The sequence below is a fragment of the Acartia tonsa genome, chromosome 7 (genome assembly GCF_053477335.1).
Source record: "Acartia tonsa isolate MP-2025a chromosome 7, ASM5347733v1, whole genome shotgun sequence".
In the NCBI taxonomy this organism is placed as follows: Eukaryota; Metazoa; Arthropoda; class Copepoda; order Calanoida; family Acartiidae; genus Acartia; species Acartia tonsa.
The window spans coordinates 1,377,683-1,396,356 of NC_137266.1; the positions used below are offsets into that span (position 1 = coordinate 1,377,683).

The following is an 18,674-nucleotide window of genomic DNA, read 5'->3' on the forward strand; positions in this document are numbered from 1 at the left end:
TCTTATATGTCCTGGGAAGGTTTATAACTATAGCACATAATCAAAACACAATTATTTTCATTACTAATTAGATAGAACTGTTATCTAATCTGATCTGAAAGTAACAGGATGTCTGTCTGTGTGTGTCTGTTGGGACCAAAGGATCTCGCTAAAAACAATACTGATATGGTCCTCCTTTACATTGTAGCTTCTCATATGTCCTGGGAAGCTTTTTAAATAAATTGGGGGAGGTTACCACCCATCCAAGATAAAATTCTGTTAGATGATCAAAACCCAATTATTTTGATTCCTAATTAAATAAAACTGTAATATAATCTAAAGTAGCAGGAGGATGTCTGTCCGTCCTTCTGCTCTCTAAAAAAGTAACAGGATGTCTATCTGTGTGTGTATGTTTGAACCAAAGGATTTTGCTAACCACAGAACTGATATTGTTCTCCTTTACAGGGTAGCTTCTTTCAGGTCCTGGGAAGGTTTTAAGTATTTTTGGAGAAGGGTACCACCACCAAATCAAGATAAAATTTCATTATTTGAAAAATATACGTATACGGACTTACTAGTAATAATTATACAGTATCTTCACTTTCTTAATTGTACCTAACAGTTACAGAAATCACATTGCATAAATTGAGGAATCTATTACGGACGGACAGACATAAAGACACTAATTTTAAGAAAGCTTTGCTCTATATTTATCTAATTGTTCTATTCAAAATATCTCAAAATTTCAGGGAGGGAGGGGACATTAGTCTGCTTATTACACTAGTCCTTAAAGTGGATATTTTTGTGTATTATCATTGCGGATGCACATTGATTTATTGGCCATTGTTTTATTCCGTTAGATTCCTAATAAATCCAAAATGTTTGTTAAATTAATATGGTCTTGCTAACCACTGAACTATTTGAGCTCTCCTTTTCAGAAAAGATTCAAAAGAGTGGTTTTAGGCTTTTATTTAACCACTTCTCCCTCTTGGGATGCTGAATGGTTGTAAAAGAGTAGCTGCGCAAATTGACATATAATAAATACAGAGCACAGGGAGAGAAGGGACATTACAATTACACTGGTACCCGAAATTTTATAACAACATTATCGTATTTGTTGCTTAAAAACTATTGTTAAAATTATGATTGGTTGGTTTCAAACTATTAGTGTTTAAACTTTTCAACCAATAATTTCAATATACAGAAGGAGTAAGTTTGTATATTTTTCATTGATGATGTATATCAATTTATCGTCCATTGTCTTATCCCTTTAGATCCCTGAACAAAAATTTTGTGTATATATATATCTGGGAAAAAGTTAATTGCTACTATTCTATTTATTTACAATAGTCGCACTGATTATGGTATTAGAGTTATCTTAGAGGAAAATAGACTAAAACCAGCTTACGACTCTAATAAAGCTTCCATAAAGTTAAATATTATTATATTTATATACAATAGTAGCACTGATTTGGATATTAGAGTTAACATAAAGAAAAATAGCCTAAAACCAGCCTAAGACTCTAATAAAGCTTACCTTGAAATGAATATTATTTTGGTTTATAGACATTTATCTTTAAAAGCAGCTGATAAAAAGCGAAAATTAGACAATTATAGAGTGGCTTCACTGAGGGATCTAAAGGGATAAGACAATGATCGATAAACTGATGTAAATCCCAATGATGATACATAAATTACCTCTTATGTAGATTAAAATTAGTGGCTGAAATGTTTGGACACTCAACTAAATGAACTAACCAAAAAAATTTAATAAAAGTCCCCAAAATTGTTAAGCCAATGAATAAGAAAAGGCTAATAGTAGAATTTGAGAACTAGTTTAATTCACAGCCTAATATCTGTTTTAATGTAAAAATTCAATATTAAGATTGGTCTACAATGTATAAGTCTAATGTTGGGACTTTTTGAGCCCTAAGGGGAAATATTTATAAATGACCATTTACTAAAATTCAGAAGTTTAACTATTATACATACATAGAGTGTAGGAAATCTATTTTTTGGAATATTGATTCCTAGAATAATAAGGTATAATATTTAGAAGCGAAGCATCTTGATAATCAAGTCAAAAATTTGAGTAAGTCTTTAATCAGTATTCTGTATTTAGATTTAGTATACAATTTTGTTTAGACATAAAAATTAATATTCTTCTTAATAAGTTCTGATACAAGTATTAATGTGTACGTTCGTTTGTTATACCCTAAAATTTTAGAGCTAACTTTTATGGTTGTTTTCATCCTTGTTTTTCTCTATATTATAGAAACATTACTCCCCCTCCTCCCTAAACCCTAAAGCGGTTGTAGCAGAAGTATATCTGACATGAAAAATATATCTTCTAACCGGTTTGTGGCCATTTCCCTCTCCCCCTTTATGGCCTGAAAATGGGGAACACTTTCGCTTTCATGAAAAATCTTAAAAATGGTTTCAATAAGTGGGCTCGTATTAACCCCTTAGCTGACGATAACGTGAACAGTCTAAAATAATTTATTTTAAAAATGTTTTTTTTTATTTTCATTTGGGGTTTATGGTTTTTAGTGTCGTTTTTTACGATTGTAATAAGTTTTTTTGTATTCATGTGATATTAATGAAATTTTATACAGAGACTACCAACTACTTTCACTAGCTAAGTTTAAAATTTCATCGATCTACATTGAAAGGCTAACGAGTTAACGACACTCAAAGACAATCAACATTTTTTATTTAATAGTATAAAAAAAGACTTTTTTAAACGTAGTACCTACGGACAAAGATTGCATAATTAAAGAGATTTAAACGTAAAAATCGATCATGAAGCATAAAAGAACTGCAATTCTCATTTGTCTAAAGAATCTACACAAAAAATTTCAGACTCCTATCTTTATCTTAAGTGGTTTTTTTTTGCACAAAAAGTTAACGTTAATTTTGTGAAAGGAAAAAAATAATTGATCAGAAATTTAAACCTAGTAAATGAAAACTAGCATAAATCCTAACTAAATAACTATTCCAGTATGGCTTCAAACCAATTTATATCCGATGGATTAGAACTGGCTCTAAGCAATACTGAAAAATCATATTTAGCTTCGTTTTACAGTCAAATTTCCACGATTATTAAAATAAAAATCATAAAATTAATGTTATTTTTTTACCACGGGCCTTAGGCACATCAGGGGCCACAAAACTGGTTTTATTTGTATATTTTTTCATTATAAATAACTGTGGAAAGCTGTCTAAAATACAATGCAATAAATATATATTCCAGTATGTCTTCAAACCGATTTATATCCGATGGATTAGAACTGGCTCTAAGCAATACTGAAAAATCATGTTTAGCTTCATTTTACAGTCAAATTTCCAAATTTAATAGAAATCAAATTAAAATAGAAATCATAAAATAATGTTTAATCTTTTAGCATGGGTCTTAGGCACCTCAGGGCCCACAAAACTGGTTTTATTTGTATATTTTTTATTCTAAATAACTGCGGAAAGCTGTCTATAATACAATGCGATAAAAACCTATTCCAGTATGGCTTCCAAACCGATTTATATCCGCTGGATTAGAACCAGCTTTATGCAATACTGAAAAATAATGTTTAGCTTGGTATAACAATCAAATTTCCACAATTAATAAAATAAAAATCATAAAATTAATGCAAAATTTTTTTAGCACGGGACATAGGCACCTCAGGGCCCATAAAACTGGTTTTATTTTCATTCTAAATAACCGTGGAAAGCTGTCTACGTTAAAAAGTTAATGAGTTAACAACAACCAACATTTGTTATTTAATAGTATAAATAAAGACTTTTTTTTATACATAGTACCTACGGACAAATATTGCATAATTAAAGGGTTTTAAACATAAAAATCGAGCACAGAGCATAAAAGAATGGCGATTCTCATTTGGCTAAGGAATCCACACAAGTTGTTTTTTTTGCACGAAAAGAATGCACTATACAACAAGTTCTACCTTGTCAATATATCCATTTTATGAGGGATCTTTAAGTTTTTCCAGTATGGCTTGGCAACCGATAAATATCCACTAGATTATAATTGGCTTTCAGCCATACTAAAATGCATCATATTACAGACAATTTTCTCTCAATTAATAAACCTTAAATGAATAAGGCAAATGATATTAACGGGACTAATTGGTACCCAAACTTTTATAACCATTAGTAAACATTGAACTGTAAATTACATTTGGTACCCAAAGTTTTATAACCATTTGTAAACATTGGACTGTAAATTACATTTGGTACCCAAAGTTTTATAACCATTTGTAAACATTGGACTGTAGATTACATTTGGTACCCAAAGTTTTATAAACTATATATGGCTATATCCGCTAGATTAGAGTCGGTCCTCAGCAATTCTGAAATGCATCATATTACAGACAATTTTGCACAAATATTGTTAGTGATTTAATGGCTATAGAATAGCGGTTTTAAATCGTATTTTACGTTGTTTTTACGTTTAAAATCGTTCAATTTAATGACACTTCTCAACAAATATTATTAGTAATTTAATGGCTTTAGAATAATGGTTATTTTAATCGTTTTTATGCCATTTTTAAGTTGAAAACCGTCCAATTTAAAGGGCGAATATAGGTTTGATATGATATGAGCTTATATCAAAGGTGCCATTGCATAGTTTTAGAATATCTATGTTAAATTTAAAAATTCAAAAAAATCCTTAAGTAGATTTTACAATTTTCGTGTTTTCTTCAACATATAATAAATGAGATGGCCTACAAAATCGGATATTTTAGCCCTTTACAAGACTTTTTTTGACTAGTTTTCTTAAGTTTAATTGATTATTTCATTGGCATGCATCTTAAATGATAATTAAAATGTTTATTTTATTTAATTATATAGTATTTTATTCAAATTTTAAATCGCGTCAAAAATTTTGCTTTATAGTGCATCATAAAGATAAATATTAAGTTTTTAAATTTATTTTCTCTACTAAGATTTTAGATTTATTCATGATGAATACAATTTATTTATATAAAAATATATAATATGTAAAATATATTTACCCTTTGTAGCCTGGGTAAAGACACAAACATGATGCAACTTTTAGCAAACAAACATAATATTTTAATTTTGAAATATTTTTTTTTAAATTAGTTTTTAGCCCTCCCTTTTTCAATGTACTTTTACAAAATTATGTTATGAAAAATTTATTTGATCAAAAGTAAAAGTTGCAGCATCCTTTTTTTTCCCATTCCTTTCGTCTCCATTATGACTATGATTGAACAAAAGCTTTATAATACAACCTTCCGACGCAGCCTTGTGTGATGCAGGGATGTTTGGATTTCTTAGGGAACCACACAAGTTACGCGAAATGGCGTAATTATATCAACGAATCAGTTCGGTTTTAGGCTAGAAACGGACTTATACAGTTAAATATGTCAATGTCTTTAAGTTACTTATAATCTATATAATTGCACGCTTGAAATAAGCCCATATCATATCAAACCTATATTCGCCCTTTAACGATACTTTTTAACAAATATTATTAGTAATTTAATGGCTATAGAAAAACGGTTTTTTAAACCTTTTTTATTTACGCCGTTTTTACGTTAAAAGCAATCCAATTTAATGATACTTTTTAACAAATATTGTTAGCAATTTAATGGCTATAGAATATCAGTTATTTTAATCGTTTTTTACGTCGTTTTTACGTTACAAACCGTCCAATATAACAATACTTTTAAACAAATATTGTTAGTAATTTAAAGCTATAGAATAATGTTTTTTACGCTGTTTTTAAGTTAAAAATTATGCTTTTTGACTTATTAAAAAACATTTTTTAAAGCTGTTATTTTGATATCTTTTAACTTAATTAGAATCAGTTCTCAGCCATACTGAAATGCATTATATTGGATATAATTAAATATCTAGGTTTACATTTCGAATATAATGCTAATTCTATCATAATGGGGGATAAAATCTTTTTATCATTTTTAGTCTTTTAAAATCGCTAGGATTTGTAGTTGCACCTAAAAAAGGGGCGAATAATGAGATTTTCCTTTTATTATTGTTATTATCATAAACCGGTTAGAAAATATATTTTTCATGTCAGATATACTTCTGCTACAACCCCCTAAAGCCTAATTTAAGCTCATAATTGCTAAATTGTAACAAACATATAAGCGCTATATTTACTGTAAAATAAAATATATGTTATTAAAAAAATATGTTATATTTTTAAAAGCGAAGATTTTCTATAATTAGGGTCGGTCCGTCCGTCCGAGATAGATAGCTTTTATTCGTTAATTTAGGCATGTTTGAATTGTCCTATCGATTTCAAACTTTGCATGATGATTCCTGTAGTAGTTGGGTACGATTTAGAAAGCGTAGCAACTCTATAATCATTACCAGAATGTCCGTACGTCCATTTTAAACATGTTGAATTTTTACTTTTTTAACAACAAATTTTCAAGTGTTCTAATTATCCGTTTGATCAAGTCCAAAAATATAAGTATGACCATAAACATTATCCTGCTTTAAGCAGTTTTTCAACAAATTTACTTACAATTTTGCTTCGACTCTTTTACTTTTAAATTATGATTATTCAGTTCAGATACTATACCATGTTTTTAAATTTTTTATTAATAAATATTAACTTTTTTCCCAGGATGGTTTTATGCTTTCGATAAGAGTGGGGGCAATGGGCTGTTTATTACACTAGTCCCCAAAGTTTTATTATTTGTTGACTTGATAACTTTGGGGGCTATAGTTGAGTTTTCAAACGTTTCAACCACTAATTCTAATGTACAGAAGGAGTAATTTTGGTTATCATCATTGGGCATGACATCAATTTATCGGAAATTGTCATAACTTTTTAGATTCCTGAGAAAAATGCTAAAAAAACTTACATTTTTTAAGAGTGCAATGTTTTAGGCGCCTACACTATTAATTTGGGGTATGTTTACAAAAGATTTCAAAGTTTCAAGGCCATTTTTTGTGCTGGATAATAGATGAATAAACATGACTTTTTAGCATAGAGAATTTCGGGGATCTAAAGGGATAAGACAATGGCCGATAAATTGATGTACATCCCCAAAGATTATACATAAAATTACCACTTCTGTAGATAACCATTAGTGGTTGAAACGTTTGGACACTCAACTAAATAAACATAGCTTTTTAGCATAGGGAATTTCAGTGATCTAAAGGGATAAGACAAAGGCCGATAAATTGAGGTACATCCCTAAAGATTATACACAAAATTATTCTTTCTTTAGATTACAATCCTTATAATAAAGTAAAGTGCGTGAGTTTGTCTGTCTGTTTGTTTGTACCAACGGATCTCGCTAACCGCTGAACCAATCGGGTTCTCCTTAATGGATGGCTTCTCATAGGTTCCAGGAAAGAAAAATCACATATAAATAATTTTTTTTATGTATTATTATTTATAGAAAAGTTATATATTATTTGAAAAAAAAAAACATTTTTAGTGCCACTATTGGCCTCTAGGGGCGTAGCCGCTAATTAATTAGATAAGTTATAAAAGTACAGGTTAAAATGCAATGTAACCCAATGAGAATCCATCATAGTTTAATTAAGAAATCCTTCTATAATACAAAGTAGAAAGATGTCTGTCCGTCCGTCTATCTGTCCATCCCTTAAGATCTCGGTAACCACTGAACAGGTCGGATTCTACTCTTCAAGGAATATACCTACTGGTAATGTTGTGGTTTTAGGCTATTGTCTTGTGGGGTGAGACACCCCCCTCCCAAAAAAAAACAATCTCCTTCGATTTTTTTTGAAATGTTCAAATATAGTGGGTGCACCTCCAATTTTTTTTTTATTTATTCTTTTTTTAAATTTTTAATTATCTCATGGGGCAAAGCCCCTAGAGGCTAGTGACGAAATCGCTAGTTAATTAGATGCAATGTAACACAATGATAATCTATCATAACTTAATAATAACTGAATTAAGAAATCCATCTATAATACAAAGTAGAATTATGTCTGTCCGTCCCTTAAGATCTCGGTAACCACTGAACCAATCGGATTCTACTCTTCAGGCAATATACCTACTGGTCGAGTGGTGGTTTTAAACTAATTTCTTGGGGGGTGGGACAACCCAAACCCCCCCCAAATAAAAAAAAATTCTTTTTTTAGCAGTTAATTTAGGAATATGGTAATAACAGCACAAAGGTATGTTTTTTTAATTACTCTTTGGGGCAAATCCCCTTAAGGGTAGGGGCGAAGTGAGTTATGAAAGACAAAACATTGTATATTCATATAGATAAGGGACTGGCTAGAAGTTGAGACTAATATCTCAGCGTGACGGTTAGACAGGAATAGAACAAGGATAGCAACATCCATAAAAGCAAAGCTCTGAAACGGCAGGTCAAACGAATATTAAAACAACTTGTATAGTGTCAGAACTGAATAGTTAGAATATATTATAATATACAAAATTTGTAATTAAATCTGCTGAAAAACTGTTTAAATACAAGATATTGGTTAACGACATACTTACATTTTTAGGACTTGATTATAGAGATGTTTCCTTTAGTAGGAATCATCATACTAAGTTTGAAATCAATAGGATAATTTTAACATGCTTTAATTAACGAAAAGAGCTATCCGTTACGTACGTACGGACGGTCCGACTCTAATTATAGAAAAGCTTCGCTTTTAAAAATATTAGGTTTCTAAATATTTGAAAGACCGTATATAATTAAGAGAAAAAATTTAAACACAAACCAAATAAATATATATATTAGTTATATATTTTGTTGCTAGGTGTCTCAAATTTTATTTTCATTTATATTTATTTCTTAAATGATAGTGACTACTTACTTTTAGCATGTACGATTCTTTGTAAATTTTTTATTTATAATTTAAACTTAGTTTTGGTTGATTTTTCTATAATATAAAATAATGTCAGTAACTGATTATACGAAAATTTATTCAAATATCAAAATGTAGGAATTTCTGTAAGAACTCTATTGCGCAGCCCGCCAATCATCATATCTGGTTATATTTCTGATCCTTTTCAATAAGGTGTAACTTTTACTTATGATAAGTTAACAGGACATCTGTCTGTACTGAAGGTTCTGATCGGGTTCTTCTTAACAGAGTAGTTTCTCATAGGCCCCGGGAAGTTTTATACTTATTTTGGGGGAGGGTTACGGTACCATACCATCACCCTTCCAAGAGAAATCACAATAAATTAAAATTTATGTTTTAAGCATAGACGCAACAATGCGAGGTATCAAAGAAAGAGAAACATAGCTAGGCATCGTAGAAACTTGAGCGCAACAAAAAATCAAACATTTAAAGTGCCACTAGATGCATCTAGGGGCGTAGCTGCTAGTATAATATAATGAACTAGCATACACGCCCCTAGAGGCACTTTAAATGTTTTTATTTTTAAACATGTAACTATTGTCTATGTTGCGAATTTTTGGGTGATTTCTCTTGAGAGGGTGGTGGTACCCTCTCACAAAATAGTTATAAACCTTCTTGGGACCTATGAGAAGCTACCCTGTTAAGGACAACCTGAACAGTTCAGCAGATAGCGAGATCCTTTGGTACCAACAAACAATAAATTTATAGTATAGATGTATAATTGACCGTTTCAAGATCAATTGAAACCGAATGGAAATTTTCTCTTAGCTGTTTATGAAATAAGTTATTTTATATTTATTTATGTTTTATTATTTTTTGTGTTTTATTCTATCTTCTATCTTTTATATAATTTATATATATTTTTCAGAATTAAAATAGAAATCTAGCTTGGTGATAAAAAGCAAAAAAAATGACACCGCCGCTGCCACAGCCTCCTTTAGGCTTGCCTGGCAATCAGACAAAAGATAAGAAGAAAACGGATCCTAATAAGTAAGTAAAATTTTATCATAAATAAAGTACATTTTATCTCAGGAAATACAAAATTACATTATTATTTTATGTTACGAGATTTTTATATTGTCTCACTCTCATATAAGAACTTGATTTTTATTATGTCAAGGATTATATTATTCTGTTTTTTTTTAGTATAAGCAGATTTTGATATCTTATTATTAGTTTTACTGTTTTTATTTTCTTAAGCAGATTAGTAGTTAATGTGAATGCTTATTATTATTTTTCACATATATCTAATAAAAAGTATGTGTTTAGGTTAATTCATTCAGCGGATAAATATGGCTCTTTCTTTCCAACCGTCACTGAAGCTTATGTAAATGATGGGATCAATGCGATATTAGCTGTATGTTGTGTATCTGATAACAATACATTGAGTGGAGAGTTTAGAGTTGCGATGAAATCTAACACAGACTTAAAACTTCCTCTGAACTTGGAATGTGCCATGGGAGAAAATCCATTTCCAGATTTAAAATTTTCTTTTCCTACTGCCGCAAGTGATTTGAAGTTCATGAATAATCGCTGGCATACTGAATGGTATTCTCTCCAAGAGGAACTGGAGGCTGGCCATATTTCGATTGAAAAGCTAGTTGCTGATAACGAGGCCTATGTAAACTTGGTTAATCGAGTTAAGAGAGTTCTAGTTCTATCAGACAGAGCTCGTGATTGTTGTTTTAGACTAGAGGTTGGATGTCCGGCAAACAGTGATGAACTTGATCTTAACATAAGATGGTTGCCAGCAAGTGCTACATTTTTAAAGAATCATTCAAGATTGAATAGTGGTGATGTGGCTACCATTAATGGAGGATGTGTTCAAATTTTTACCTCCATTTTTCCCAAGTCAATGAGAGACAGATTGGGTCATTTCCCACTTGCTCCTACTATTTTTGTCGATCATGAAATGGGATCTGAGGATTATGCTGTTTGTGTGTTGGAATATTTTCCTTCAATCTTGGCTGGGATAAGAGGTTTTCAAGATTTATCATTTCAAGATGCCAAGAAGTATGTTAGATCTCCTAGTGCTCACTCTGGAAATGTCCAAAGATTCAAATGCAAACGAAAACAAACTATTGATCATTCTTATGCAGCTACACAACATGCTTCAGGTACATACACATTGTCAAAATTTGGTACTGAAAAGAAAATTTGGAATTATATTGCAGAGGTACCTAGTAGTCAAATGAAAAAAATATGTCTGTCTAAAGCGAAAAGTACTTGGGATAGTTATTTGACGGCTTGGAAAACTTTTACCAATTTTTGTATTTTGAAAAGAAGAAAATCATATATTCCAGTCGAGTCTAATGTATTGTTAGATTATGTTTGTTATTTGGATGAAAGTAAAGGTTTGCAATACAGTACAATTCAATCTTACTTATCTGCTTTAAAGAAGTTACACCATTTAAATATGGTATCTGATAAATCTTTTGACTGTGCAAGACTTGCTGATGTTATGCAGGGTATAAAAAATGAATCTATCCTGAGAAATCTGGTGTCCGACAAACAATACAGATGTGTTATGACATGGACTGTTTTGAGAATTCTTGGTATATGTATTTGGAAGTGTGATTTTTTGGATGATTTCAACAAACAAGTAATTTGGACTCTATGTTTATTTTGCTTTTTTGGAGCATTTAGAGGAGGAGAAATGCTCGCAAAATCTGGAGGTTGTGTTGATCCTTTTAGAGTGATTACGTGGTCAAAGATCAAGAGATTGTCAAATGATCAGTTGTTGGTGGATCTTGTTATACCCAAAACTTCTGAAGCACCAGAAGGAGTAGTTGTTGATATTTTCAGATATCCTGGTGATGTTGCTATGTGTCCAGTAGTTAATTTGGATTACTTGATAAAAATGATAAAATCCAGAAAAGAATTACAATTAGGTGATGCTGTATTTTTGTTGAGCGATGGAAAGATGTTAACCACAACTTACATGAATTCTTTGTTGAAAACTTTTCTGAAACCATTTTTTCCTGATGTATTATTCTCTACACACAGTTTCAGAGCTGGATTACCGAGCCATATGGCCACACAACCTGAAATTTTCTCATTACAAGATGCTATGTTAGGGGGTAGATGGAAATCGGATACAGTCAAAAGATATCAGAGATTGCATGGTGTTGCACAGAAACAAATTATTTCTAAATTTCATAAAGTATATGAAATTTCTATTAAATGAATATGCCTATTTGGTTCTTTGTTCTTGAACCATATAGTATAGTTTTTGTTCTTAACTTTTGCATATTCATTTTATATTATAGATTCTTTACTTTTGGATATATTATTTTTTAATTTTTTCATATTATACCTATTTTATATTATAGGTTTTTATTTTTATAATCCTTTGTTCTTGGATTATATATATATTTTTAATTTTACATATTGTACCTATTTTATTTTATAGGTTTTTATTTTTATAATCCTTTGCTCTTGGATTATATAAAATTTTGAATTAAAGATTTTTAAAAAAAATTTCAGTTTATATCATAATTCTTTGTTCTTGAATTATGAATGAATTTAATATTTTAAGTTTTAATCCTTTGTTCTTGGATATTTATAACTGATGTATTACCTATTTTGAAGAAAAAGTTTTCTTTTTACATAATGATTCCTTTATTTTGATTATAGAAAATATAATTATTTATTAAATCATTGTTTTAAAATTTTTCTTCGATATATAAGACATGTTTAATTTAGTTCATATTATTTTGAACCATAATTGTCTTATGTTTATAGGATTCTCATCAAGTCAACCACCAGGATATGGTTTAATCAATGATCAAGAATCAAACTCTTCTTTAAATCAATTATTGAACTTAGCTAGGGAGGAAGTGGGTCAACAAATATTGCATTATGTGGGTAATTCACAGCATTCAAATTCCGCTCCGTCTGTAATTCAAGCTCACACAAACACACAAAGTAACAAACAGTTAGGTCAAACAAATTCATCTGTGATAAAAGAATTAAGAGAGTTTTTATCTGATTATTCAAGAAGAAATAATCAAAGCATGGGACCTTCACCTGTAACCATTGATGATCAACAGGATAGATTATTGAAAATTTGTTTTATTTTTCAATATATTTTGATTTTTAAAAATTAATTTTATTTTTTTTTTGAAAATTATTTCATAAATACTTAGGTAAGTACCTACTAAATTTTATTTTAAAAGATTTTTAATCACATCTTAATTATATTTTTAAATTAATAGGTAGGTAGATTTTTTTGATTTTAAAAAAATATTCAATAATTTATTTGTCAGACTATACCTGATCAAATTAATTTTCCTGCAAATCTATCAACCTTCAGTCAAAAAACTAGTGTGATAAAAAATAGTAGTACTAAAAGATATAAGAGAGACGAAGCTATTATTGATCAAGACATATCTGATGATGTGTTTAAAAAACAATTTCCAAATCTTGTTCCAGCGTCTGGAAAAATTATTATTATCTCACTTTTGCTGAAGCAACTTTAGAAAATGTAAAAAGAGATAAAGGTGTTAAAAAATCTTCTTGTTTGGAAGATAAGTTGAAAGACAATCATTTATCTGTTCACCTAGAAAAATCATGGGATAAAAACATTTGTGATAATTTGAAATCAAAATTACACCCTATTAGATTTGATAGGGCACCCACCATAAGTTCTGAAGAACTTTTTGTTCAGGCTGCTCACTATTTTGAAGAAAATGAGTTACTTCCTATAAATAGCTACGATTTATCAAGATTGGATTTAACTAACAAGATTACTGCCAAAGGATTTGAGGAACTTCATAAACCTGATTCAAGATTGATTTCTATCAAAATGTTTTCTCCTGAGAATGTTAAGAAATCTAATGGTGGGATTTCAAACATCAATGTAATAAATGATGATGGTGGTAATCAAACTGTTCTCACATCAATGTATTTGGAAGATATCGAAAATATCAAACATTTTCAAATAGCGTTTTTTGCTTTAAAAACGGCAAAAAGTAGAGTTGTACCATGGGATGGATCATTAGAACCGCTGTGGAAGTTTTTCATTGTTCACGACTGGTTAAAAGATATGCCAAATTCTTTTGGTTATAATTCCAATCAAGATCAGGGTACTTTTTGTTCTACATTTACAGACAGTGTGTTGCATACAAATGCTATTCGTTTTTCACAAAAACAATCACATATGTCTTATGCTGATTTGGATTCTCATTTTCGTAGCTTTTGTTCTTACAATCCAAAATGCAGTTATGTTCAAATGATTCCATATGTTGAAAACAAAACATTTGAACGCAAAGCCAAACCTACGCAAAACAACAGTGTGGACACATCAGAATGGACTCCATCTGCACCAGGTTCTACCTTCATTCATTATAAGTCTATTTGTAAAAATTACAATTCTGATAAGGGATGTTCTAACAAGTTTGATTCAAAAACAAGGAGGTGTTCTGATTTAGCAGGAGGCGGAAAATTTTTGCACATTTGCAATATTAAAATTCCCCCTAATAATAGACCCTGTGGACAGTCTCATACCAACAAAAATCATTCAAAGAAATAATTTTGTTCTTAAAAAATATTTAATATTAAGTTGTTTTATATACAACTATGATATTTACTGTTTACTTTGAATTATTTCACTTTTATTTTATTATAAGTTGCTTTATATACAACTATAATATTTAGTGTTTACTTTGAAATATTTCACTTTTATTTCATACCTGTGATAATGATCTCTAAAAAATATTTTTCTTACCAATCGAGCTTACAAAATATGTGCTAATATTATCATTAAAGTTTTATTTTATTTGAGCAAAAATCGTGCATTTATCATATCACATATTTCATTGATAAATGTTTATACCAAATTATCTTTGATAGTATATTCTATTTTACTTAATTAGATTTTATGTAGATTTATTTTTAATACTATAAATCTTATTTTATATACATATTTCTTATCGAGTAACACAACTACTCTGTTTTTATCATGTATTATTTTATTATCGCCATAATACATGGTTTTTATCTCTATTGCCTCCAGAAAAAAATATTAAATATGCATTATTTTTATTTCGGTAAAATGCATATATTTTATCTATTTTATTTTAGTTAGTAGCGCGGCTACCTTATTTTGAATATGTATTATTTTATTTCTGCTATAATGCAAATATTTATTGAATTTATAAATGTTCAGATTATATAATTTTATTTATTTTCAGATTTGATTCTGTTGGGATGGGTTTATAATGTTTTTGACAATGTGTTTGTATTAGGCAGTGTCGATTTTCAACATTTGGGAATACCAGGTGATGTGTTTGAAACTTGGATTAAGAAAATTAAGTTTAACCCAAAAATTGTTGAATCTGTTAGTAATCCAAAACCATTAAAGAATTCGGAAATTCCTCTTCTTAAAAATTACAATGATGAACCAAGTTTAGATTTTTGGTCAAAATTTCCTTCAAGACCTTTGCCTCAAAAAAGTCAACCAAATACTCCTTTAAACGCAGATATGTTCGAACAAGAATTTTTGTTAATGAAAGAACAATTATCACTTCCCGTATGTCAATCAGTTTTACAAACTATAAAAAATTTACGTTATGGAGCTGACTCTTTGGTTGATTACGAAAAAATACGTCCTCTTTTTGACAGTAATGCGTTAAATATGGGACAACAAAAAATTGGTTCTCAATTTACTGATCAATTAGTGACCATGATCAAAAAAGGATATGTCTCTGGACCATTTTTAGAATCACCATTTCAAAATGCAAGGATAAATAGTTTATTTGTTGTTGAACAAACCGATAAATATCGCCCAATATTAAATTTGAGTGCCCCTGAAGGTAACAGTTTCAACGAAGCAATTATTGATAATCAGATGACTAAAGTTATAATGTCTAGTCCTGCTCTTGTTGCCAAAAAACTCTATTCTATTGGTAAGGGCGCATATTTATCAAAAATTGATCATCAAAGTGCCTACAAGTTAGTTCCTACTAAATTTGATGATTTATATTTACAAGGTTTTTTCTGGATGAACAGATTTTTCTTTGAGACATCTCAGATATTTGGAGCTCGATCATCTGTACCAAATTATGACAATCTACATTATTCTTTCTCTTCTATGGTAAAGGTAAAAACAGATACTGTTAATTTATATCTTGAAAGACAGTTAGATGACCAAATAGTGATGACCAAAACTTTAGAGGAAAATCAAATATTTGTTGAGGAATATTTAAGGTTAGCAAATGTCATAAATTTACCTTTGGCTCCTATGGATAAACCAGACAAAGCATTTTTATATCAACAAAAAGGGGTGATTCTGGGTGTATTTTTTGATACACTTCACATGACTTGGACCTTGCCTGTTGATAAGCGAAACAAATATATTAAACACATAGCTACTGTATTGCAGTCAACATTTGTTTCTAAACAAGAAATTCAACAGGTTTTGGGTATGATTAATACTGTTGTACAGATGTGTCCTCCTTTAAGATTTTTGAAAACGCCTATCATTTTGGATTTGAAAATGAGCTATGAATCTGAACCTATTCCTTTTTCATGTGACACAAAAGATTTTCTTCATCAATGGATGTATATTTTAGATGAGCTACAACATTCCTTCCCTATAACAGATAAAAATAACTGTTATCCTGCCAGATCAATTGTGTTTGTTTCTGATGCTGCGGGTTGCGCCTCATACTACAGTGAATATGAAATAGGTATTGGAGCTGTGGGATATGTTATGCCGCACAGTGAACTACAAGATTTCTTTTATGTCGGACAGTGTTTATGGCCAACAGAATTTATTTGCACTCTCTTTGATGATGATGGTAAAAAATTTGGTAACAAGACAACACTACTGGAATCTATTGGGCTGTTAATATCTTTATTCCACAATTACAAATTGATTCACAACAAACATGTTGTTTGCAAAGTTGATAATGTTGCTGTTGTCTGGGCATATGTTAATGGCAAGTCTCGACAAGATCCATATACTAGTCTAATTGTTGCTGTTCTAAATCATATTGCTGTGTCGACTCCATTCAAGCTTTATGTTGAACATTTACCAAGAGTTTCAACTTTACCAGCTTTGGTCGCTGATACTTTATCTAGAACAGATCCTAAGGGACAATATTTAGTGGATCATATTGGTAGACCTGTACAGAATAATTGGCCTCCTTCATTATTATCATGGTTGAAAAATCCCGTCATTGATTGGTCTTTAAGATCTAAAATTCTACAAGATTTTCGTGCTACTCTTTGGGTGACTGTTTTTGGTTGTTTTTACTTTTTTTGGTGTTTTTCTTCAATTTGGTAAGTCCAGTATTTAGAGTATGATAGATTAAGTTTAGTTAAGCAATCAGTTAAGTTAGGATAGGTTAAGTTTAATTCCTTTTAAGAATATTTTTATATAGAAAAAGGGATTAATATCTACCTAAATACTGGCAAAATGTAAGTTTTCCTGTAAGTAATATTTTTAAAATAAATATAAACCAAAAACAGTTAAAGATTTATAGAATTGATAGGTGTCTGAATTAACAAGAACAATACTCTTCAAAACTTCATAAATAGAGGTGAGAAAATTTCCTTGACCGTTTCAAGATCAATTGAAACCGAATGGAAATTTTCTCTTAGCTGTTTATGAAATAAGTTATTTTATATTTATTTATATTTTATTATTTTTTGTGTTTTATTCTATCTTCTATCTTTTATATAATTTATATATATTTTTCAGAATTAAAATAGAAATCTAGCTTGGTGATAAAAAGCAAAAAACCCTTCCCACCCACCCTGTGTTTTTCTTCAATTTGGTAAGTCCAGTATTTAGAGTATGATAGATTAAGTTTAGTTAAGCAATCAGTTAAGTTAGGATAGGTTAAGTTTAATTCCTTTTAAGAATATTTTTATATAGAAAAAGGGATTAATATCTACCTAAATACTGGCAAAATGTAAGTTTTCCTGTAAGTAATATTTTTAAAATAAATATAAACCAAAAACAGTTAAAGATTTATAGAATTGATAGGTGTCTGAATTAACAAGAACAATACTCTTCAAAACTTCATAAATAGAGGTGAGAAAATTTCCAGAGCTTACTATTTGATTTCTGAAGGCAAAGACCCTAAAGCTCAGCAGACGAGAAATAATTTTGTTAAACTTTGCTTTCTAAATTCAGCTGTTTAATGCTTTCTTCTGCTTTTTGAAAAAGAAAGGGACAATTTTTGTGAAAAATTGTCATTTCTGTCTAAACTTATGTGAAGTATTTAAAATTGCCATTATCAATTTCTTACAACTAGGCTCCTGACTATGAAATTATATTGATAATCATCTTTTCCGATTTACACTACTGAATTGTTAAACCTAGTTATTTGTGATTAACAAGACATTTTTATTAATGATGTGAATGCTTTCTTGCAAATCATAATTATCAAGTTTTTAGTGACATCTAGCGACAAATATAGAACTAATATATTGCAGATGTTCCCAAATTTATTCTTCGCCTGAATTTACGTTGTTTTCAATTATTTTTCCATAAAGGGTTGAACTCTCCCTGAGGTGGTGGCAAATTAACTATGTCCTTTTTTTAAGTAATTGGGTTATTGTCAGTTTTATGAGATCAATAGATAATTTTCAAAATATTTTTCAACAAATGAACAGTATTTAAACAATGCAAAAACGAAATTAACTAGGTAAAATGCAGAAATCATTATAGCTAATACATAGACGTTCAAGTAAAGGGGTAAATGGGTGTTTATCCCTTTAGACTTTGAATCCTCTTATCTACACCTCTCAAGTTGTTTTTAGGTACGTTAGATTACTCCCCTTGAACGTATAGAACCCCTAATTTTACCCCAATACAA

At 29.9% G+C, this 18,674-nt stretch overlaps 1 protein-coding gene across 7 annotated transcripts; it reads left to right on the forward strand.

The window, feature by feature from the left end:
• The first annotated feature begins 9,710 nt into the window (after positions 1-9,710).
• LOC145324644 (uncharacterized) lies at positions 9,711-17,430 on the forward strand. Of its 7 annotated transcripts, XM_080167227.1 has the most exons (5): positions 9,711-9,834; positions 10,114-10,961; positions 15,093-15,125; positions 15,837-15,946; positions 16,419-16,594. In XM_080167227.1, exons 1-5 carry the CDS (start codon positions 9,755-9,757, stop codon positions 16,443-16,445), a joined length of 1,098 nt encoding a protein of 365 aa, XP_080023353.1. In that variant the 5' UTR covers positions 9,711-9,754; the 3' UTR covers positions 16,446-16,594. The 7 variants fall into 7 exon arrangements, with proteins under 7 accessions (XP_080023353.1, XP_080023349.1, XP_080023350.1 ...); XM_080167223.1 differs by adding an exon at positions 17,334-17,430 and having other exon boundaries at positions 15,093-17,080; XM_080167224.1 differs by having other exon boundaries at positions 15,837-17,327.
• The last annotated feature ends 1,244 nt before the right edge of the window (positions 17,431-18,674 follow it).